Source organism: Juglans microcarpa x Juglans regia, chromosome 3S, assembly GCF_004785595.1.
Source record: "Juglans microcarpa x Juglans regia isolate MS1-56 chromosome 3S, Jm3101_v1.0, whole genome shotgun sequence".
NCBI classification, from domain to species: domain Eukaryota; kingdom Viridiplantae; phylum Streptophyta; class Magnoliopsida; order Fagales; family Juglandaceae; genus Juglans; species Juglans microcarpa x Juglans regia.
In genome coordinates this window covers 26,516,475-26,539,334 of record NC_054599.1, presented here as the reverse complement: position 1 = coordinate 26,539,334, position 22,860 = coordinate 26,516,475, and the positions used below count along the sequence as shown (strand labels likewise).

General features: G+C 36.3%; 4 protein-coding genes across 4 annotated transcripts; 3 read left to right on the top strand and 1 right to left on the bottom strand.

Moving 5' to 3' along the window:
* Positions 1 to 522: 522 nt before the first annotated feature.
* LOC121256965 lies at positions 523 to 4,313 on the bottom strand. The gene is made up of 3 exons (XM_041157782.1): positions 3,937 to 4,313; positions 891 to 3,385; positions 523 to 791 (listed from the first exon to the last, which is right to left on the bottom strand). Exons 1-3 carry the CDS (start codon positions 4,121 to 4,123, stop codon positions 717 to 719), a joined length of 2,757 nt encoding a protein of 918 aa, XP_041013716.1. The 5' UTR covers positions 4,124 to 4,313; the 3' UTR covers positions 523 to 716.
* Positions 4,314 to 8,917: 4,604 nt separating this feature from the next.
* Positions 8,918 to 17,899, top strand: LOC121256964 (aspartate--tRNA ligase, chloroplastic/mitochondrial-like). Its single transcript, XM_041157781.1, has 15 exons — positions 8,918 to 9,319; positions 9,610 to 9,753; positions 9,992 to 10,101; positions 11,772 to 11,883; positions 12,024 to 12,095; positions 12,932 to 13,023; positions 13,120 to 13,240; positions 14,454 to 14,576; positions 15,223 to 15,418; positions 15,566 to 15,753; positions 15,845 to 15,916; positions 16,113 to 16,211; positions 16,348 to 16,428; positions 16,895 to 16,952; positions 17,548 to 17,899. Exons 1-15 carry the CDS (start codon positions 8,972 to 8,974, stop codon positions 17,715 to 17,717), a joined length of 1,986 nt encoding a protein of 661 aa, XP_041013715.1. The 5' UTR covers positions 8,918 to 8,971; the 3' UTR covers positions 17,718 to 17,899.
* A 1,397-nt stretch (positions 17,900 to 19,296) lies between these two features.
* LOC121256963 (agamous-like MADS-box protein AGL61) lies at positions 19,297 to 20,280 on the top strand. Its single transcript, XM_041157780.1, has one exon. It carries the CDS (start codon positions 19,377 to 19,379, stop codon positions 20,205 to 20,207), a length of 831 nt encoding a protein of 276 aa, XP_041013714.1. The 5' UTR covers positions 19,297 to 19,376; the 3' UTR covers positions 20,208 to 20,280.
* A 1,562-nt stretch (positions 20,281 to 21,842) lies between these two features.
* Positions 21,843 to 22,762, top strand: LOC121258845 (agamous-like MADS-box protein AGL61). The gene is made up of 2 exons (XM_041160373.1): positions 21,843 to 22,362; positions 22,446 to 22,762. The coding sequence occupies exons 1-2, from the start codon at positions 21,843 to 21,845 to the stop codon at positions 22,760 to 22,762; spliced, it is 837 nt and encodes a 278-aa protein (XP_041016307.1).
* Positions 22,763 to 22,860: the final 98 nt, after the last annotated feature.

Genomic DNA, 22,860 nt, shown 5'->3' with positions numbered 1-22,860 from the left:
CACTTCACTGATATTTATTATATTATTCTGCTGCCTCACTCTTATTACTGGACGGTATGTTCAATATTTTTTTTTTTTTACATTTTTTAATATATTTCAATATTTTTAAAAAATAAAAAATACATCAATATATTTAAAATCATTTTATTAATCACTAAGTAAAAAAATAATTTGACTAGCAATCAAATGAAATGGACAAAATAGAAAGGTAAAGTAGTTTTATTCTTATTATACTATTATTACTTTTTACTTATTTATTATTATTATTATTATTATTTAATATTTTCTTATTTTCTTATTCAAAATATCTAAATTTCTTCACTATTCAAACGCGTGATGGTTGGAGACTGGAGATTGATAAAGATTTGGCAATATGGCCTAGTGATCATGGGGTCCACAGTTGGGTTTCAATCTCCAGCATAATACTACCTACCTACAATGAAGAGTGTTCCGGTTCAACAAATTACGGGTGGTTCACAGCTTTTACGTGATGATATATAAGAATGGTGTGAACATAAAATATGATGGAATTAAAAGTCAGAAGGATCTGAGATTAGCCATAGATAACTACAACAACAGTACTTAGAAGCAATCAAATTTAAAAATAAAAATAAAAAATATAAATAGCAACTAACTATCTGCTGCTCATTCACATTACTATTGCGCAGCTACGCAATGGGTAAGGCAGAAAATAAAACAGATTCGTAGTCGTGTCATCACGGAGAAGTGACGTGTTTTCTGATTCTGCTTGAGCGCCTAACCGGAGTTACAGTCTCCTCGTCTCCGTGTCCCTGATAAAGAAACAAAAGCATTATGCATAAGTAATGCAACCCAGTTTGCAAGATTTTTGTAGTAAGAGATACGTAGTTTTCTTGAATGAATACACTTACGTGGTGCTTGATCGGAATTTTCTCGTACGTAGTAAAACTCCCATAAGAAGGTGAGCCCATGGAGTAATCCGAGGAAGAGGCAAGTGACTCTCTCTTGTAGTTCTTCCTCTGCTCCCTCCTCCTCTTCTGGCTCTGAGCTTCGCTTGATTCCTTGAGTCCTTCCTTACTGTAAGAAGAGCTTCTCTGAAAGCTGCTTATTTCCGAAGGACATGATTCTCCCTCCATGTCCACCTCAGTAGGCCAGTTCCTAGAAGATGGTCGCTGGAGGAAAATATGCTCAGTGCTAACCGACATTGGACTGAAATCCAGTTTCTTAATCGGCAGTGGCTGCTCCGCATTTATAGCGGTACTTGAGGTTGCGTTTTTGTCTTTCTTCACGTGGATGTAAACTGTGGAAGTGAAAAGTGTCAATACCACCACCAGCAAAGCAATTCCCAGCATATTCTCTCTGAAAAATCCATCCTTTGTCGCATCAAATTCTGCGCTTTCATAAATTACATCTACTTTGCGTGAATCCATTTTGGCGGAGGAAATTGTCTCACTTTCACCGTTGAGTTCCCCAGCTCCCGAAACTTCAGATTGAACTTCGTCAGCCATTGGAACCATAACGGGCTGTTCCTCATAGTTTACACTACTTTGCTGCCTACTGCCATGGTTACCGGCAGCAAAAACTTCTTCCTCGGTCCTCTCTGCTTCTAAATTACCTAGTTCAGTCACCTGATCTTCCTCTAGAGCCTGAAGCACTTCCTCAAATTCTGAAGCACCGTGCTCTTCTAAAACCTCTTCAGTCTCTTGGCTTACTTCTCCTCCATATACCCGGTCATCAAGTCCTTTTGAACCCTTCTCTCCCAGTGGTTCAATATCAACGTCCGTCTCCCTCATTGAACCCAGCATACTATGTTCGAACTTTTCTCCTCTTCCTTCATGACTACGCCCAAACATAAGATGCCCATCAACGAGAATATCCTCTGGCAAAGTGGTCAAGTTGCAATAATGCAAGGGACCCGAAATATGTACACCTCCGAAATTTGGCGTCAGCCCGGAGACGAAGGAGATGGAGTTAGCATACCACTGGAAAAGATTTCGAGCTAGGCCATCAAATTTTGCTTTTGCTGATCCAGCAGTTTTATACGAGTCATAATTCTTGAAGAAGTTAGACACTTTAAGCACAGAGGGCTCGATGAGTGCAGGATTAGAAACTGAGATTGATAAGCCAGCAAGCGAGAGAACTAAGAGCAGCCCAATGCACATTGACCTCGCAAAGAAGCGTTGCTTAGACCCTCCTTTTGCTTCAGGAGCGTCCTCTGACAAATCAGTGCTACCGGGGTTAGTTTCAGAAACATGGACCTCTTCTCGCTGTTCTTCTTCTTTTACTGGTTCAACCGAAGAAACATCCTCGTTTCCTTTCCGTGAATCATCAGACTCTGTTTCTTCCGTAACTTCAGATTCTGAAAAGCTTCCGGAAATGAAGCTTTCCTCGAGTCGTCTGCCATCACCGTCCTTGTTGCGATAAAGCTCAATTCGCGGATTCGGTCTGTAATGTAGAAACTGAGGTCGCGGCGAGAGGTAATTAGCTTTAGGATCATAAGGAAGCAATGAAGGGTCCGCATCCAGAGGCGCTACCGTAGGACACGACCACGAACACGAAGAAGTGGGACTAATCTTGAAAGTCGGGTCAAGCTTAACACAATCAGGATCCTCCGACAACGATTTCGAGTCAATCTCGGAACTCAAAGGTACCTCAGGATCAAAGACTTCCTCGCATCTCAAAGCTTCTGAAATTGAAGAAGCTGTGAGAGGTGCCTCCTCCTTGTCATCCGCGACTTCAGTCTTGAAAGTCGGGTCAAGATTAACACAAGCTGGTCCCTCCGACATCGATTTCGAGTCAGTCTCGGAACTCAGAGGTACCTCAGGACCAAAGACATCCTCGCATCTCAAGACTTCTGAAATTGAAGAAGCTGTGAGAGGTGCCCCCTCCTTGTCATCCGCGACTTCAGTCTTGAAAGTCTGGTCAAGATTAACACAATCAGGTCCCTCCGACGACGTTTTCGAGTCAATCTCAGAACTCAAAGGTACCTCAGGATCAAAGACTTCCTCGCATCTCAAAGCTTCTGAAATTGAAAAAGCTGTGAGAAGTGCCTCTTTGGCATTCGCAGCTCCAATCTTGATCTCTTGCAATCCAGTGTCTACCTTTGCATCGATATCCTCCACTACATCTGAGAATGTCACCGACCGGAACGGTTTTTTTTCGTTGGAGAACGAAAGAGAAGTCCGAGCCGGTTCGTTCCTCTCAGCCAGTATCTTCTTTCTTGGAGACGAGGAGATCTTAGAAGCCGCTGAGATTGTCGGAGACATGAAATTCTTCATGCCCTTTAAAGAAGCTGGGGATCGGACTCTTCCCAGCTTCGAATTCTGGTCTTTTGGGTTTTCTTTGTCCTCGTGATCTCGCAAAAAAGCTACACCTTCTCTCCCCAACGAGTTTCTTCGCGTAAAGTCTGCAACTCGTCAACGTGGAAAAGAACATAAATAAGAAATTGTATGTACCGAAATTTCACATCACAGGTAAACCCCAACTGTTCAGTTGCTGAGAAAACTTTAAATAACATAGAGAAAACTCGATGCTGAATAGTAGACAATAAATGAAGATATTTCCCATTTTCCTGGCAAAAACTATCCAATTCGAAGTATAGAAAAAGAAAGGAAACAAATATACTTCTTGGAGTCTTGATTGTGACGGTAGAGAGAAATGATCCTTGTGACAAGATATTTTCCTGGAAAATTTTCGTAGCAACTATTTCCCATCAAACCAATGAGATAATCGCATAGCTAGTTAATCACAAAAAGGCTAAATTCGAGTAGGATTCATTTTTCGTCTTTATTTCTTGGAAATCCAAAAAAGATAAAAGAGAAAGGTACATTGGGAATCAATCTTTACTGTCATTTTATTTTAATTCTCTCCTACGTTCTGGGAAGCCAAACAGACCTTATCATTATCGTAAAAGCAACTAGGAAACGGAAGAAATCAGGAATATTAAGAGAGTCAAACCTGAAGGACTATTAGCCGGAGTATTAGGATTGAAGCCTCTCGGGTTTGCAACAATTGAGGGTCTCGTAAATGGGTTGCCACTGAAACTCCTCCTGATGGGGTTGCTACTCTCTGAGTTTCTTGAGTTGAGATTTGCCCTGCTTAAAATCGCTTGTGAGGAAGATGATTTGTTCGAAGGCACGGCCATGGATTTCTCCGAGAGTTGAATGACGGATTGATAGTGATTGTTCAGGACAAAAAATTAAAAAAAAAAATAGAGCGAAATAGTGAAATCTTGAGCAAGAATGGCAAGATGTGAGGATCTTGAAGGATTACAATTAAAGGCAGAGAGAGAAGGGGATGGAGGATTTGATGTAACGGCTAGTTTTCGAAGAGAAAGGGGGAGTTGGGGAATTTAAAGGGTGAGGCTTTTTTGACCGTTGGGAGTGGGAAGAAAAGGTTGTAACCGTTAGATCGTGAAATTGTTTTGTAAGGCATAAATTGTGAGAATGCGGGGTAGCCGTTACCCATTTCTGCTTTTTAATTTGGTGTGGAGGTTGCTGATCGGTCTTAGAAATCTGATGATTTGTTTATTTAATATTTTCCAATCCATTCCATAGACTTATCTCTGCTTGAGTTTTGCTTTTTTATAAGCCAATGTTATCACATTATAAGACCATTTTTTTTTTTTTTAAGAAGAGGACGGTATTCTAAGTTTATTGATAGCCCTCACTTATAGTAGAAGAAAATAGTGGTTATAAATAGACACCTAGAATTACAGATAATCATAAATGACAAAAATCCAGGCATCTAAAAGATTTAAAATAACACAACAACATACAACTATCTAAAAGTTACAGGTCAATCAACAACAAAACACAGCTCAAAAAATTAAAAGGAAAAGATAATCATGCAGATAAAAGTCAGCTAACATTTATAAGAATAAAAAGAAAGAGGAAAACAGGTGCAATATAACAAAAACCTCACTACGAAAGTCGCAAATAAGGAATACTCATTCTGTCCATGCGAAGAAGACCCCTCAACTTACTGGGTAAAGGATCTTTGTCTTCAATTCAGTCAATGTTAACACCCTCGGCTCACTGCTTAGCTAAGAAATCAACCACAGTATTTCCTTCACGAAACACATGACTCACTCTATAAACCATGCCTTCCAGGCAGGTCTAAAGCTCTTCTAAAAAATTCTCAAGATACTAAATATTACAATCTCCCCTAGTAAGCCATCTAACAAGAATTTGAGAGTTTGTCTTAATGTGAACTTGATGAAACCCAAGTTGATAGTACCTTCTAATTCATTTCAGCAAACTTCTCATTTTAACAAAATTATTATAACCATGGCCTAAGCATACCGCAAAAGCCACTCGAAATTTTCCACCATCATCACGAATAACACCCCCACCACTTATAATGCAATCTATTATAATTTTAAAAAATTAAAAAATAATCAGTTTTTAGTATAATGAGGTTGAAAATTTTCGCATTAATAATGTGTTGGGTGGGTAAAAAATAAAGTTTCTAAATATATTTTCTCTCTACTTTATTTTAAGTCTTAGATTTTCCATTTGGATACGAACTATATTAACGATGAACCAACTTTCTAATGTTCTTTCTCCAAATTTTAGTATATAAAATGGGAGAAATACAAATGAAGTAGAACACCCATCATTAATGTTTTCGAACTAATTTTATATATCTATTTTTCATACTTTGAGTACTGTTATTGGATTATCTTAAACTTACCATTCGGATGATCCTCTTATGGTGCATGAGTTATACACAACATCCCCAATCTCAACACACTACATTTTTAAAAAAAATATTAATATTTTTTTAAAATTTTATTTTGAGTTTATTCTTTTTTAAATTAATTCAATTCTTCTATTCATTATTCAAATATTAAATATTTGATAAAAGAAAAAAAATTAAAAATTAAATTTTATTTTGAGTTTATTCTTTTTTAAATTAATTCAATTCTTCTATTCATTATTCAAATATTAAATATTTGATAAAAGAAAAAAAATTAAAAATTAAAAAAAATATAATATATGGAGGTTGTGTGAATAGTAAGAGGTTGTATATATATTTTTCGCCGTGTAATATATTCAAAACAAGAAAAGGCCCAAAACACAAAAAGGAGAATACTAAAATCACAAGTTCTTTTTATCACTTTTGTATTTGTATTTTTTGTTTTTTTAATAATTCACATGGCACCACATAGTGATATCATATCAAGAAAGTCATTTGAACGATAAGTTTCATATGGTCAAGTAACATTATTATTTACACTTTAGATGCTAAAGTTTAAATAAGAATTTTGCTAATCATCATTTTCACACACCACACATTTTTTATTTATTTATTATTCTTACACTTATTAAATTCTTCTACTCATTATTCATATATTACATATTTGATAGGAGAGAAAAATGTGATATGTGGTGTGTGAAGATGATGAATCAAATTTCTCAGTTTATATTTACATATAATATATATATATATATATAACTAATTCCAAAACAGTACACTAAAATGCACCAAAACTAAAATTTACGTTTTAATACTTAAATATTCCATTTATTCTTTTCTTGATTTCTCGTTAGATAATCATCCTTCTTATGTTTAGAGAGGGATTATTCAGCCTAAGGGGATTCTAATACAATTTTATATGTGGCGAGTTGGGTCTGATCAGGAGGACATTATAATTTTCAAGGATTATTGGCTTCCAATTTTTATACCTTTCACTACCAGAGGTGATTTGGATTGTGATGTTGTTGTAAGTGAGCTCATGGATATGGAGGTTCCTTAGTAGAATAAGGAGAAACTGTCCATAAATTTTTCAGTTGAAATACAAGAGGCTATATTGAAGCTTCCCTTGAGTTTTACTGGTCTATAAGACAAATTAATTTGGGTTGATAAAAAAATAGATTATTTTCAGTCAAACCTGCTTATAGAAGAGCAGCCAAATGTAGTCCAAGTTCTGGTATACGGAGAGCTCTACTACTGTCTTATGCAAACATCTTTGGAAATCCATATGGCATATGCATACTTCGGGAAAGATAAAGAAATTCGCAAGGCAACTCTTCCATGATATTCTTCCCACCACTCAAATGCTTAAAATGAGACATTCGATGATAGATGAAAGTTGTCCATTTTGTCATGAACAAGTGGAAAGTTGTCTAATTGTTCTTCATTGTGAATAGGTTTAGAGGTATGGCTTTAGAGATATCCTAGCATATTTATTGAGTTTCATTATTGTCAAAGTGTTGGTGCTTTCAGTTTGCTGCGACATGCAGTGAATATAAATGCGGTAGAGTCTTTGGAATGGATGAAATATGGCTATTTTCCAACAGAAGTACATTGCACATGATGATACTGTTCATAATGGTTTAAATTTTGGTGCGACTACTATGCCACCCCAACTTGACCACTAGGCTTACCACCTAGCGTAATTTTTTTTTCTTTTCATATTTTTTAATACATTTAAATATTAAAAAAAAATACTAATACGCTTAAAATCACTTCCTTAATCATTAAGTAAAAAAAAAATTATTTTTGACCAGCTGTCGAATAGAGTGGGCAAAGTGGAGAGGCAAAGTATCTTTTTCCTTAAACTTATTACAAGCTATCATCAAGTACATTCCCAAATACAAGTAATAACTAGAAAGCATTGTATCCTATAGAAAAAAACCACCTCATGAAGGTGTTAAGTTGAAAACTATTAGGCCCCGTTTATCTATCTGCCTTTCACGTGTGCATATATTAATATATATATCAAAATTTTTATGTATTCTTTGTAAACTTTATTAATGTGATTGACTGCATCATTTTTTTGTTAACATATATGCATTTATCATCTATGCTTTCTACAAACTTTGCCGTGTCCATGCTTTTCTTACAAACAAACTTCACCAATAATATTTTTGAGTTGAACACTGCTACACTGACAAAGCTATTTGAGCCTTTTTTTATGCATTTTTTAACCTGTGTTTGGATGTTAAGTTTAATTGAACTGAATTAAATTCTTTATAAATAATAGTGAGTTGAAATAATGAAGTGAATTTTATAGAATCTACCTAAAATGAGTTTAAATGTATTTATTAGAAGTTGGAAAAGGTTATGAGTCTCGTGTGTAAATAAGTGTTAAATTGAAAAGATTGTGGATCCTACGTGTAATGAGGTTTTGAGTTGAAATGAATTTAATAATTTGAGAGTTGAGTGTTTAGATATTAGATTCAGTTTAAAATTAAACTGAACTGAGTTGATCTTAGTTGAGTCTAACAACCAAACGGAGTCTAAATATTTTTAAAAAATTTACAATATCATTAAAAAATATTTATTTAATCATTAAGTTAAAAAAAAGGACAATCAGAATCCATTGTGAGTTCCAGAGCATTTTTTCCTTGAGTTTCTGTCCATTTAGTAGCTAAAAAGGAAAAAAAAAAGAACATCAAAACATTATGGTACCCAAATTTTTTTAAAGTAATACTAGGAATCAACCTACTGTAGCATTGCACTCTCTACATACCTTACGTGGTGTTCTTTTTTTTTTTTTTTAAATGTCAGATGCTTCTCTCTCATCATCTCTCTTATCTACGTGTCTCTCTCCTCAAGCTCTCTCTCTCATCAAGCTTTCTCTCTCTTCGACCTCTCTCACTCCTCAATTTCTCTCTCTCATCACCTCTCTCTCATCAAGCTCTCACTTTCTGCCTCCTTAACGTCTCTCACTTCTCTCTCTTCTCCAGTGTTCTCTCTTACATCAAAATGTTGATTGCAATGAGAGGAAAAAAATCAAACGATAAAACCGGTTGACATGTGGAGTGTGTTTTGGCTGATGCCAAATAGAGACTGATGCCAATACCTTTTCATTTTTCTATGCTGGTACCGGTTCGAATTTATTCCAAGCCAAAATCCGGTTATCCTAATATAACCGGTTCCGGACGGGGCCCGGCCCGGATGAACAGGATGTCTTAAACCCCACCAATCCTCTCACTCATCTTTCTCACGCAAAAACCTCCCTCTTCCACTCAGAAGCTCTACCATGTCCCTCCTCCTCTTCAGAGCCTTCCCTCTAATATCCCTCCGCTTCAACTCTCTCCCTTTCCTCCGCTCAATTCTTGAACCCTCCCCCAAAAAACTTCACAGAAACAGAGCCGTTTTCTCCATCTGCGCTTCCTCGTCCACCTCCGGGACCCGCATTCCCATTCCCAATTCTTCATCATCCCTGCTTGAAAACTCTCTCGAATGGGTCAGCCGGACCGGTTTTTGCGGTTACTTATCCGTCGCAGATTTGGGTAAACGGGTTCGGCTCTGCGGGTGGGTCGCGCTCCACCGCGTCCACGGTGGTCTCACCTTTCTTAATCTCAGAGACCATACCGGTACCGTTCAGGTATGCTTTCTTAATTAGCTAATCAAATTAAAGAAAAAACTCGTACAGACTTTGCTATATCTGCTAGAAGGTTCACTTCGAAGAAACTATTTTGTTTTTCTCTCTCGTAAAAACAATTGGTGCATTTGATACTGCTGCGATGGTATTGAGTGGTGGTAGTGGTGATGACAATGGTTACTGTACTACGTGTAGAAATATCACTGCTCTTCCTAATTCGTGCAGTTCTTAATTTGATTTGCCTTTTTCTTTCGTGTAATGATTTTTGTAATGTCAATTTCGTCAAATTTTAGATTACAACGCTGCCTGATGAGTTCCCTGATGCGCATAGCACTATCAATGACTTGAGGCTTGAGTATGTGGTGGCCGTGGAAGGCATTGTTCGGTCTCGGCCGAGTGAGTCGGTTAACAAGAAAATGAAAACCGGTTTGATAGAGGTGAACCTTTTTTCATTTATGATTACCTAGTTATCAAAGTTATTTGGTCATGATGGTATGTGTAATGTCGGATGTTCTTGGTGCTGGTGCAATAAAGAGAAATGCAAGTGTGTGGTCACGAAAAACCAAAACAAAAATTAAAGATCATGTCATTTTGTTATCACTTTCCCTTCGCCTGGCAATGCGTTATTTACTGTCTCCTTCCATTCATTCAATTTGATATTCTCTATACATCCAGGTTGCTGCAGAGCTTGTTCAAGTATTGAATGCTGTGAAATCGAAGCTACCATTCCTAGTTACCACGGCAGAGGATGCAAAAGATTCCATTAAGGAGGAGATTCGTTTGAGGTAGCTGGCTTGAAACTACTCTCATCGTTGTTTCTGACTCATCTATGTCGGACGCCATGCCTTCCAGATGTATTGATAGTTTTCTTGTTAGTTTGAGCAAGTTCAGAGAATCACAAGGCTGGTGTGCATATACACGCATATTAAAAAAGTCCTCTCTAATATGAACCTTTTGACCTTTTGTTTTTCTCCCCAACTCCTCTTATTTCACTTTTGTCTCATCTGTTTCATTTAGCCCACTGACCAGCCAAGCACGCATTAGATCTTTCTATTCTCTTCTTAGGAGATGCTTGGGAAATGGGATGAGATGAGATGAGAAATCTGTGAATAGTAGTGAAATAATTTGAGTTATGATGTTTTATGGGATTTTGGGAAAGGAGAGAGAAAAGTTGAATAAAAATATTATGAAGTTAACATATTGTTAGAATATAATTTTTTAATATTATTTTTGTTTTGATATTTGAAAAAGTTAAATTGTTTTTTGTATTTTGTTTGGAAGTTTGGAAAAATTGTAATGATTATGTAATGATTAAATGAAAAATTTGAAAATTTGAAATTGAAAATTGTATGTTTGAATGATGTTTGGATGTTGAGATGTGATGACATGAGATGGGATGGGATAAGATGAAACCATCTCAACATCCAAACAACCCCTTAGTATTTCTCATATTAGATCTCATATGTTCTCATCTTGTTTTTGTGACTCAAAACCACTCAGCTTTTGGATTTGTTCTCTGGGATCCCAAACCTCAAATCTTGTTGTTAAGTCTCAGATCATGAAGCTCAAGTTCAAAATCAAGGGCTCTCTAACATTCCAAAACCTTGGTAACATTGTTTAAGCTTGATTGAAATTGTGCTTTTGTCTAGTTTTGTCTTAATCACAAATCAGTTACTCAAGAATCGGATAAAATGAGTTTTGTTAGATTTTGGGAGTGATGTGAAGTTGTTTGGGCTTCAGGTGAATATGTTAAAATACATGGATGTAGTGCTGAGTGTTTGTTTATGCTTGGGTTTTTGGGAGTTGTTCTCAACTAGTAATTTGGAGTTTGTATTGGGGTTTTTTTTGGCTATTTGATTTAGAAAAAAAATCCCAAGCATGTCTAAGAAATATCTCAAGAGCAATTGTCCTCTCGTTCTCGCAGCTTCACAGGAAACCAGCAATGTTGGTTTTGGTCTACACCCCAGTGTACCCTGAATTTTTGGTCAGATATTATGCAGAAACCAAGCTATCTGACCGAGCTGGCCACCGACCTTCTGAAAGCCAGTGAAAACTGACCCGTGTGATGGGTATCCCTACAACCTAAACCAAACCTTATCCACACGCAGTCCTGATTCCTTTAATTTTTGCCAATGTTTCTCACTTGCATTAGTCATATTATTTGTATTTTTTTCATAAATTCTTATTTTAGATCTCATGTCTTTGCCCTATGTGGTTGGTTATTATTCATTAGTGATAGTTCATGGAGTTTCTTCCATAGTATAAAGCACTATAATGGAATTTCTGGTGGACTCCTTTATTTCTTAAAAAATTATGTTTTGACTTTGGAATTGAGGTGGAGCTGGTAGATGTGTGGTAGTTTTATATTTTCATACCAAGGTAAATGTGCTTGTTGAAATTGATGTGAATTTCTGGGATGTATGCTGATCAAAAGGACTTATCTACATGCTATCAGATATCGATGTCTTGATCTGCGGCGGCAGCAAATGAATTACAACATAATGCTGCGACATAAGGTGGTTAAACTTATTCGAAGATATCTAGAGGACACACATGGTTTTGTAGAGGTACCATCCTGTAAATTGTTGTCTATTTGTGTCTTGGAAGTGTGCTTATTTTTCACTACTTTCTACGTTCATCTGGAAAAATGAATTCGTTACCTATAGACTGTTATCTGCCATTGATTGTTTTCATGGTTATAAGGTAGATTGAGACTCCAATACTCTCTAGATCTACTCCAGAAGGTGCACGGGATTATTTGGTACCCTCCAGAGTTCAGGTATCTATATTTTTCAGCTGCCACTAATTTTGTGCTTATACTTTCTTGCCAGTTATATGCAACAAGCCTCATATACAATCAACTCACAATTTACTCTCAAGCATAAAAGTTTTGCATATTCTTGACATTTCCATTTCTATCCTTTTGTCCTCTCCCTGTCTTTCTCTGAGGTCCTCTAATTGTCAACTAATCCTAGATGTCTTCCCATAACCTAAAATCATCATAATGCTTCTAATATTACAGTTTCCCAAACAATATGAGTGGAAAAAAGTATAAGATGCTGCCTTAATTTCCTTAAATAAGGGTTCTTTTATATAAAATAAGTCTGGCCTCTGATTTGGTCACTTCTCACAATGGAATTGTATGTTGAAAGCACGAATTCAATTATGTAATTCTTAAGTGCCTTTAACATGTCATTTTTGGTTTGTTTTCCTGAGTGTATTGGTCCGGGTAATATATTCACATAAATGAGTAATTTTTAATTGAGGCTATGCTTTTTGTGAACTGATGTTTGTATTTTTGCGTTTGAATTTTGGACGAAAGAACACTGCAATGATATATAGCCTTATCTTGAAGATACTTGACAGAGATGACTTTCTCTACCAATGAGGTGTAAGAACCTTACATAATGATTATAGACCTAGTGACTTATGAAATAGATGAATCTGCATATATACCTACCATTTAGTGCCTAATATATATATCTTTCAGAATTTTGGGGTACTTTCAATCTGAGAATTTTCTTAAGAATCATAGATGTTCACATTTATATCAATTTCTTGCAATTCTAAGCTGCATGACCAGCAGGACTATTCACACTAATGTCTATTTTGAAGCCAGGAACATTCTATGCTTTGCCTCAAAGCCCGCAACTGTTTAAGCAGATGTTAATGGTCTCTGGTTTCGATAAGTATTATCAAATAGCAAGGTAACTTTTTCCTGCCTGGCTGTCTGATCCTGTATTGAAAATTTTGTAGCAATATCAATGAAATTTGAGATTCAAGTATTAATTGCATCCCTGCAGATGTTTTCGAGATGAAGATCTAAGAGCAGATAGACAACCTGAATTCACGCAGCTGGATATGGAAATGGCTTTCACTCCTTTGGAGGACATGTTGAGGCTTAATGAGGATTTGATCAGAAAGGTTAGTATATATGGTGTAGGTTAGAAGATCTACCTTGTTTATGAGAAGCATCAAGTGGCAGTTCAACAAATAAGTTTGAAGAAGATGAGGCAAACTTCCTTGCAAGGGTATGAGAAGAATTCTGATTTACGTTTAGAAGATAATGGGGGAACGACAGGGATGGGAGAAGGAAACAAATGAGTCAGAAGAATTGGAAGAAAACCTCCTTAATAGGTATGAGAATGATCATGTTAAGGTTAGGGCGGAGGGTTAAGGAAGTGAAGGGGAGACAGATGATCTCAAGTGAAATGTTGCTGGAATGCTCTGACTTGTGATATGCAGTAAGGATATGGTATCACTGTAGTCGCCAATGAGCTCCATCTTAAATGGAACACGCCCCTCCTCCCTTGGAGAATGGGATGGATTGTGAGGTTGGGGGGGGGGGGGGGGGGGGGGGTTAAAACCACTAGGTGTTTGTGTAACTTATCAATGAAAAAAACAGTATCACTTTAGCCGACGATAATTTTGGTAGAATCAGATTCAATGAGTATTCTTAGGCCTCGTTTGGTTGCACAAACCATCTCAACTCAATTCGTCTCATTATTACAACTTTCCCAAACTCCCACACAAAATACAATAAACAATTCAGCTTTTTCAAATCTCAAAACAAAAATAATATTAAAAAATTATATTTTAACAATATTTTATTCAACTTTCAACTTATCTCATCTGTGTAACCAAACGAGGCCTTAGAGTTTTCCAATAGATAGGTTAGATAAACTCTAATTGATGTAATGAGTGGTCATGCTCAGCTCGAAGAAGGTACGGTCAATTGGTCACATGGTTCTCTGAGGCTAGTATAAAATTAATTATTTAACTGTAGGATTGATTCTTAGTAACTGGTGAAAGCCGATAGTAGTATAACAACAAGGTGCCTTTGAGCCGCGTAACATTGCTAGGGTTTATCATGTAATTAGCCAAGCTTGCCAAAGAACCAATCCAGACTCATTGACACCTTTTCAAGAAGCCTGTTGAAACATCTCGACAAGTAGTTTTTGGACATATTTTTGTTTTGATAGTTGAGCCAACTGATCGTATGGCCAGATATTATGCATCAAGTTGTATATTTTATGACGTATTGTATGTTCACTATATTTGAAGATAGCATCAGTCTAATGTCTGAAAATTGTAAGGTTTGATTACAGGTTTGATTACAGAAGTATATATTTTGCAGGTTTTTCTGGAGATAAAAGGTGTTCAGCTACCGAACCCTTTCCCAAGGCTTACATATGCTGATGCAATGAATCGATATGGTTCTGACAGGCCAGATATTAGATTTGATCTTGAGTTGAGAGATGTACTTGTCTTACCTGACTTGTTTATATGGCACTTCTGCAATTCTGGTCCTAAATGATAGTTTTATGATTCCACATTATAACTCAGCTGGTAATATATAATTTTTTGTAGTCCTGAATTCTAAAAAAAGAAAAAAACAAAAGTAACCGTTAGTGTATATGGTTCCCTTTTCTCTTTCTTGTCATTACTGTATTTTCAATCTTTAGTTCAAATAGCTTGAATGTAGCACAAAATGTATATTTTTTAATTGATGACGGTAAGCAATGAATGTAATGGTACTAATTTGTGATTTGATGGAGCAAAAATCTCTCCTTTCTGTCATAACTTGCAAGCATCATCTAGAGGTTCGTATTGAGCAGTTTATATGGGAAATTGCTACTCAAATTACTTGATTTTAAGTCGCCCAATCCAAATCCAACCTAAAAGACGATGTTACAGAATTGGCAGTTGTTGCTTCTAACTTCCTTTTATAGTTATCTTGTACGAGAACTTAGGCTATAGAAGTTCCTTACATAAGGTTCATGCAAAGACTGAATTGTTGTATATTGTCATGTTGATGATTTGTTATGATAATTGATTTAGTATACTTAGAGTCTTTCCTTTTTGCCTGGCTTTTATTGATAGGGCTTTGTTGATTGGAGCTGCAGGTATCTGATATTTTTTCAGAATCCCCCTTCAGGGTTTTTTCAGATACATTGAAAAGTGGGGGGGTTATCAAAGTGATCTGCTTGCCCTCAGGTGCTAAAAATTATTCTAATACAGCTCTTAAGAAAGGTGATATTTACAATGAAGCTATAAAAGCTGGAGCTAAGGGTTTGCCTTTCCTGAAGGTCATGGATGATGGTAACATGGTTCTTCTTCATCTTTTTTTTTTCTTTGTTTGTTTTTTTTTTTTTTTTTTTTTTTGGGGGGGGGGGGGGGCATGTATTTTTGAAGGTGAAGAGATATTTTGTTTCCACCACCCTTGATGGTTTTAATACTCTCATTTAGGGGCTCTTGAGGGAATTTCTGCAATGGTATCAAGTCTGGATCCTACAAACAAAGAACGGCTGCTGAGTCGATGCTCTGCTGGACCAGGTGATCTTATGTTGTTTGCAGTGGGTCAAGACGCATCAGTAAATAGAACTCTTGATCGTCTGAGGGTGTTTGTGGCTCATGAGTTGGGGTTGGTTGACCATGTAAGTTTCTAACCTGCCCTCCAGTGTGATATGTGTATAAACACACCTCCCATTCTCTCTAATCTATTTTTTTCTTGTGTCTGATGTTTAGTCCAGGCATTCAATTTTGTGGGTCACTGATTTCCCGATGTTTGAGTGGAATGATTCAGAGCAGAGGCTTGAGGTATGTTGAATGTTACAAAAGTGTGAATATATGTAATACATCCTTGCTATTCCAGAAAAAGTGTGATAATTCCCATTATGACATCTCTACTGTCGATTGTTTCGTGATGTTATATTATCACAATGATGTTGGAAGTCATGTTTCATTGCACATATGCTACATTTGTGTATGTATGCATAAAGTTATAGTTTTGCAGGCCTTGCATCACCCCTTCACTGCTCCAAATCCGGAAGACATGAATGATCTTGCCTCTGCTCGTGCATTAGCGTATGACATGGTTTACAATGGAGTAGAGGTGAATTATTATCTTCTTCTTATTATTTTTGTTTCTTTCTATTTTATAGCATCTACAAACATGTAGCTTTCACAGTTAATTTTCTCCTTGATGTTAAATAAATGTGTTGCTTCCCTGTTTCCTATGGTCCTCTCAGATTGGTGGGGGAAGTTTGAGAATATATAAACGTGAGATACAACAAAAGGTTTTGGAAATTGTCGGCATTTCCCTGCTACAGGTGAGTATATCACTTATCTTTTGCACAATGTTGTTGGCTCCGCACACTTTTTATTATGGCTATTTTTTGGTGGATATTTGTTTTTTGTAGTTTCAATATCTCCATATGTTTACATTTTGTAAATGTTCATTTTTCTTCAAATTCTGCATTGGCGTGTGTTCTTGTATGCTGTCATCTTACTTATAACATGATAAATAAACTCTTGCCTCACTTTAGCTGCAAGTGACTTGTTTGGGCTTGAAAATTATTATTCTGTACAGGGCTTAAAAGTCTAGTAGGTAATGGGGTTGAAGAAGTTTATGAAATACGAGCCAGGGAAGGAAAGAGAGGGAAAAAAGGCTGAACTACTGTGATTAGTTGAGTCAATTCAGCCTTGGTGATGAAAGGACGTGCATTTCTAGGTTGAGGTGGAGCTGGACAACTTTGCTTTCATTCCCACTAATGTTGTAATTTATCAACTCTACAGGCTGAAGCAAAGTTTGGCTATCTTCTGGAGGCATTAGACATGGGTGCTCCTCCACATGGTATGAGACTCTATGCTGTCAACTAATGTTCATTACTTGCATCCCTACACACAACTATGTATATATGTATCTTCTTTGAATGGATCTACTAATTATAAAATCAATGTGGGTATCGTTGTGTTACATCCTATGGTCTTAACTCTTAAGGAGAGGTTTGGATACAAAAAGCCTTTTAACTTATCTCATTTAATCATTATAACTTTCCCAAATTCTCATACAAAATACAATAAACAATTTAACTTTTTTAAATTCTAAAACAATAATAATATTAAAAAATAATATTCTAGCAGTATTTTATTCAACTTTTAACTTTGATCTCAACTCACTATTCAAACCTTCCCGACTAGTAAAAAAAAGACCATTTATGTGATATCTCTATGAATAATTATCTGCCTCAAAATTGGGCTGTTTTCTCGGGGCTTTATGGTTGTGCCCAGGACTCTTGTAGAAATTGGCGCCACGGAAACCTTGATCCAAATACAACCTGTTGACTGGTCTAGCCATTCGTGTTGGCAAAAATGGTTTTTGAAACAGCTTAATGTCGGTCTATTCTTAGAAAATTTATTCACAGGGATGTCCTAAATTTCCTGTGCAGGAGGAATCGCTTATGGATTAGATAGATTGGTTATGTTGTTGGCGGGTGCTAGTTCTATCAGGGATGTCATAGCTTTCCCAAAGACAACAACCGCACAGTGTGCCCTCACCCGGGCACCATCGGAGGTGGATCCCCAGCAATTGAAGGATCTATCGTTTCAAACCGGATAGTTTCTTCTTGTTCAACTGTTCATCTACATCAAAGATTTATTCAAACTCGCTCATTTGTCATTGCCTCATGTTTAGACAACAATAAAAGAAGCTTCTCCTTCATGTAGATGCAGCTTCTTTTCCTTTCACGTAGATGTACAAACTTATTAATTATGTCATACCATATAGCCACAAACTTGTTATTTATGGGTTATTACAATGGAGTTGGTCTATGGAATTTTGCCCAAAAAAAAAAAAAGTATTGGTTTTTATGTTTTGTTTGGAAGTTTGAAAAAACTATAATGACTAGGTCAAATAAAAAAGTTGAATATTTGAAATTGAAAATTGTTGTTTTTGAGTGATGTTTGGAAAAGAAATATATGAAAATATTCGAGAATAGTTGTCTTACTAAACGGACTTTTAGAATTATTTATTTTTTTATTATTACGTTTCATCTATTTTTCACTATTATTTATTATTCTATTATTTTTTTTCTATTATTCATAAAATATCTCAAACCACTTCGCTATCCAAACAAACTTAATCTCCATTTATAAGAATTCTTTCTCAAGTGGATTTTATAGTATTTATAATTATTATTATTATTTCTGTAGTACTGAAACGACACAAGAAATTAATTTATGCTATGCTCAACGTACGGCAATTAATAGGTGTAGGCGTGTGATATCAAGCAAGACGATTAGCCATTGTTCAACCCTGTTTGATAGCTCTTTCAGCCAAAGAAACCCGAGTATACTCATTTTTTCCTTGTCATAATACGTACAATATCGTTGCATTATGCTAATGGAATTATATATATTATCTCCGAGAATAATATTGGTATATATTGGGTGTAATGCAACGATAATACGTAAAAAATACAGGTAAATATATTATACTGTTCGGTCTCCATATATATGCTAATGTCCGAGAATTATTATTTCTGTAGTACTGAAACGACACAACTAATTAATTTATGCTATTAATGCATAACTTGATCATAATCAATCTCGCATTTTACCACGTATTTATTTAATATGCTAGCTAGCTAGGAGAGTTACGATCTTATATCTCTTCGAATATCTTCAATTAATTAAGTACCATCTCTAATACTTGAAAACAAATTAATAACGCTATAATAATAAAACCGTTCTCGCTACCCACCCGGGGGCAACCCCCCCCTAAAGGAAGAAACAATCTCAATTTGCATTATTTAGTAAAATGTTTTGTTTCATGAACAGTAATAAATTACAATAAACCTTTGCTCGGCCCGATGATCATGTGTATATGCCGGGACAAGCTCGAACGAATAGAGTCTTTGCATCCTATCCTTTACTCTTTATAACCAACTTTAATTTCCATATGCAAATATATATTCACAGTTGAGTTTACAGAATAGAGTTTAATGGATAATAATGGTATCAATTATGGTTGCTAAAATGAATATACATTAATATGCAAACAGCAATACATGAGTGGGCGTTGACGTTAACTACCAAATTAAGTCAAATGGTTACTCATTATTATCATATATTGACCTTTGGTAATTAGTTTCATAGTAATAATACATTAAGTTAGTAAGATTTTTTAACTTCCAAATCATGCATTAAGTATGCAAAGTAATGCAGAATTAATATGCCAACTCAAATGACATGAAAAGCTAGCCCTACAAATACCCACATGCTTCCCCTACAACCATCACGTACAAGAGCGGCCTTAACCAAGAACAAGCAGCAGTTTTTTTTCTTTTTTGCTTCATCCTTCTCTTGGAGTGATCTTTCTCTGATAAACTTGGCAATGGTGAAAAAGAAGCCAAGCATGGGTCGCCAAAAGATTCCGATAGCAAAAATACCCAAGAAAAATCATCTGCAAGTAACGTTCTCAAAACGTCGTTCAGGTCTCTTCAAGAAGGCAAGTGAGCTTTGCACGCTTTGCGGGGTTGAGATTGCCATCCTTGTCTTCTCGCCAGCAGAAAAGGTATTCTCCTTTGGTCACCCTGACGTTGAATCCATTCTCGACAGATATCTTACTCGAAACCTTCCACCGGCGCCGGATCAGTCGGGTGCTCAACAACTCGTCGAAGCTCATCGAAATGCTAACGTTCGCGATCTCAACGCACGCCTGACTCAAGTCCTAAACCAATTGGAAGCCGAGAAAAAGCTGGGAGAATCTCTCCATCAAATGAGGAAAGCTAGCCAAAAGCAGTTCTGGTGGGAAGCCCCCATCAATGAGCTTGGATTGCATGAGCTGGAGCAACTGAAGGTTTCCATGGAGGAGCTGAAGAAGAACGTGGCAAAACAAACCAACAAGACATCATCCATTACCGGCGCCTCTTCTACTCTTTATTCTTCCCCAGCCTTGTTTGGGGTACTGAATCATGATCACACAGGAACAGGAAGTGCTGGGTTTTTCGAAAGCAAACCCACGGAGTTTATTAATAATGCTAGTACTTCCACAATGCCTAATCATCATGTCTACAACTTCGGTTATGGACATCATGGCCTTTTCTGAACGTTTTCTTTTCTGAAAAAATGATTGGGGGCGCGGCATCGGCAAAAAACAGTGAAAGCAGGTTCTCATGTGACGTTTCCTTCTTTTTATTCTTTCTCAGAGTAATTGATTTCCTTGTTGAAGTAGTCGATCATTGTACGCTACTATAATTACTATATCTAGTAATTATAGCTTTCATTTTACTTTGGTTTCGGTTTGTGATCATCGAATAATATTGGGAATGGATTTGAAAATTATCGTCCTAATTAATATGTTCCTAGCTAGCTTTGTATATATATAGTTTTGCAAATTATAAATTTTCAGATAATGACCCTTACCAAGCCTATAGAATTCCCATTATTCCGGTTGTGAAATTATTAAAACATTGAGCCATTGTTTGGATTCGAGACTCACTTTAACTCATCTCATGAACTCATCATTACAACTTTATCAAATTTTCACATAAAATATAATAAACAATTCTAACTTTTTCAAATATTAAAATAATAATAATATTCTAATAATATTTTATTATTCAACTTATGATCTAAAACCATCTCAATTCATCTCTAAATCCAGACGGGAGCCCGAGTAATATTAATACGCCCAAATTATTAGGTGGTGACCGAAGCATATGAGCGAATAGCTAGTATATCGATCTCATGTGATAGCAAGCTAGCTGGTATACATTGAAATAATGCTGTTCGATCGTAACTTCCAAATAGTGGATTAATTGTCTAAATTAATAAATAGTAAAAGACGTGCAACTAATACGCCCGAAACGAGTACTTTAAGTACTGGTGATTTCTAGGCAGGGTTAAATTGATTGGACAAACATCATATATAACAAGCGTACGTATACATACGTACGTGTGATCTTAATTGTAGCTAGGGCAGAAAATTAATCTTTAGGCAATCAAAGAAGAGAGTTTTGATTCCAAACTTATCTTCTCAACTGATCTTATCTAATTATTATAATTTTTTTAAATTTTAACATAAAATATAATAAATAATTCAATTTTTTTAAATTTCAAAATAATAATAATATTAAAAAATAATATTCTAATAATATTTTATTCAATTTTTAACTTTCATCTCAACTCAACTCAGTTCAATAGCTGAACTCAGCCTTTGCCTCTTTCCCGATTGACCACCTTAATTTGATCTTTTGAAACTCCAAGAGTTGCATGTTCTAAGTTTCTAACCCCTCGCAAGTCGCTGATCCTATTGTTTAGGTCATGATTGACGACAAATATTAAGGAGGACTACTCGTGTGTATTAATGATCATATCTTAGGCAATAATTAAAGATTCTGATCACGATTCTTGATCTCTCTCTAAAAAAAAAAAAAAATCCTTTACATAAAATTAGATTTAGTATAATTGTGGGAATTAAAAAATAAAAAAAAAAGTACTCCAATATAGATAATTATCTTTAAAATTTTATTAAATAATAGAGAAAAAGAATATATACCAAATCTAGTTATTAATGGAGGTAGGAAACTACGTACCATGTATATACCTAAGGGCGCCCAAGAACCTTTTAAAAAAAACTAATTGATGAGGAAATTAATTAACAATATATAAAGTCATGATATCACGTAAAATAGTTGTCTCCGCCCTTCTTTCTTTCAATCTCCTTCTACGTTTTTCGTTCATGGCCATGGCTACCACAGATCAGAAAATCAAGAAAATCACTCAAGGCCGACGGAAGATTGAAATAAAGCAACTGGAAAATAAAAGCACCAAGCACGTCACATTCTCCAAGCGGCGGGCAGGCCTCTTTAAGAAGGCGAGCGAGCTGTGCGTGTTGTGCGGCGTCAATATAGCCATCATAGCTTACTCTCCTGGAGAAAAGGCCTACTCCTTCAGCCACCCCAACGTCGACACGGTCCTCAACTCTTATCTCACTGGAAACGCTCTCCCTGCATACTCAGCAGTGAATCCTTGGCCCGTGGAGGAGTTTAATAAGAAGTACGCGGAGTCGCTCAAGGAGTTGGAGGACGAGAAGAAACGGTTGGCAGATATTGATGAGGATCTGACGTCGAAGAAGAAGATGAGGAACAATATTGGGTTCTTGTGGGACGAACCGATCGATGGGATGGGGATAGAGGAGCTCGAGCAGTACTTGGCAGCCATGAAAGAGATGAGGGCAAAGTGCCAAAGGCAACAGATCAGTACTCGAGGATGCGAAAGTACTCAATAAACAAATTGCAGACATCAGATTATAATTATCATGGGGTACTGGGTTATAATGAAGGGTTAGGGGATTATCATGATCATCATGAGTATGGTAATTGTCTGAGTGGAAGCGGTACTGGAGAAGATGTTGGTAGTACTAGTAGCGGTGGTTTTGGGCTAGGGATCAATAATTATCAGTTTGGTAATCTGAGTAGTACTGGGGGTGATAATGGTGGTGATTTTGGAGCAAGTTCTTGTACTGGTATTGGGTTAGGGAATTATCAGTTTTGTAGTAATTATCTGAGTACTGCGCCCGGGAGTGGTGGCTATGGTGTTGGTGATTATGATCATCATCTCGGAACTAGTACTGCTGGTTATGGATTTGGAGTACAATGAGTACACCATCAATATTGATGCAGTTTTGGTGCGGCGCGCGCGGCGGCCTGTTCTTTTGATAGTAATTTGGGGGTACTACTACGTAGTCAATGATCTAT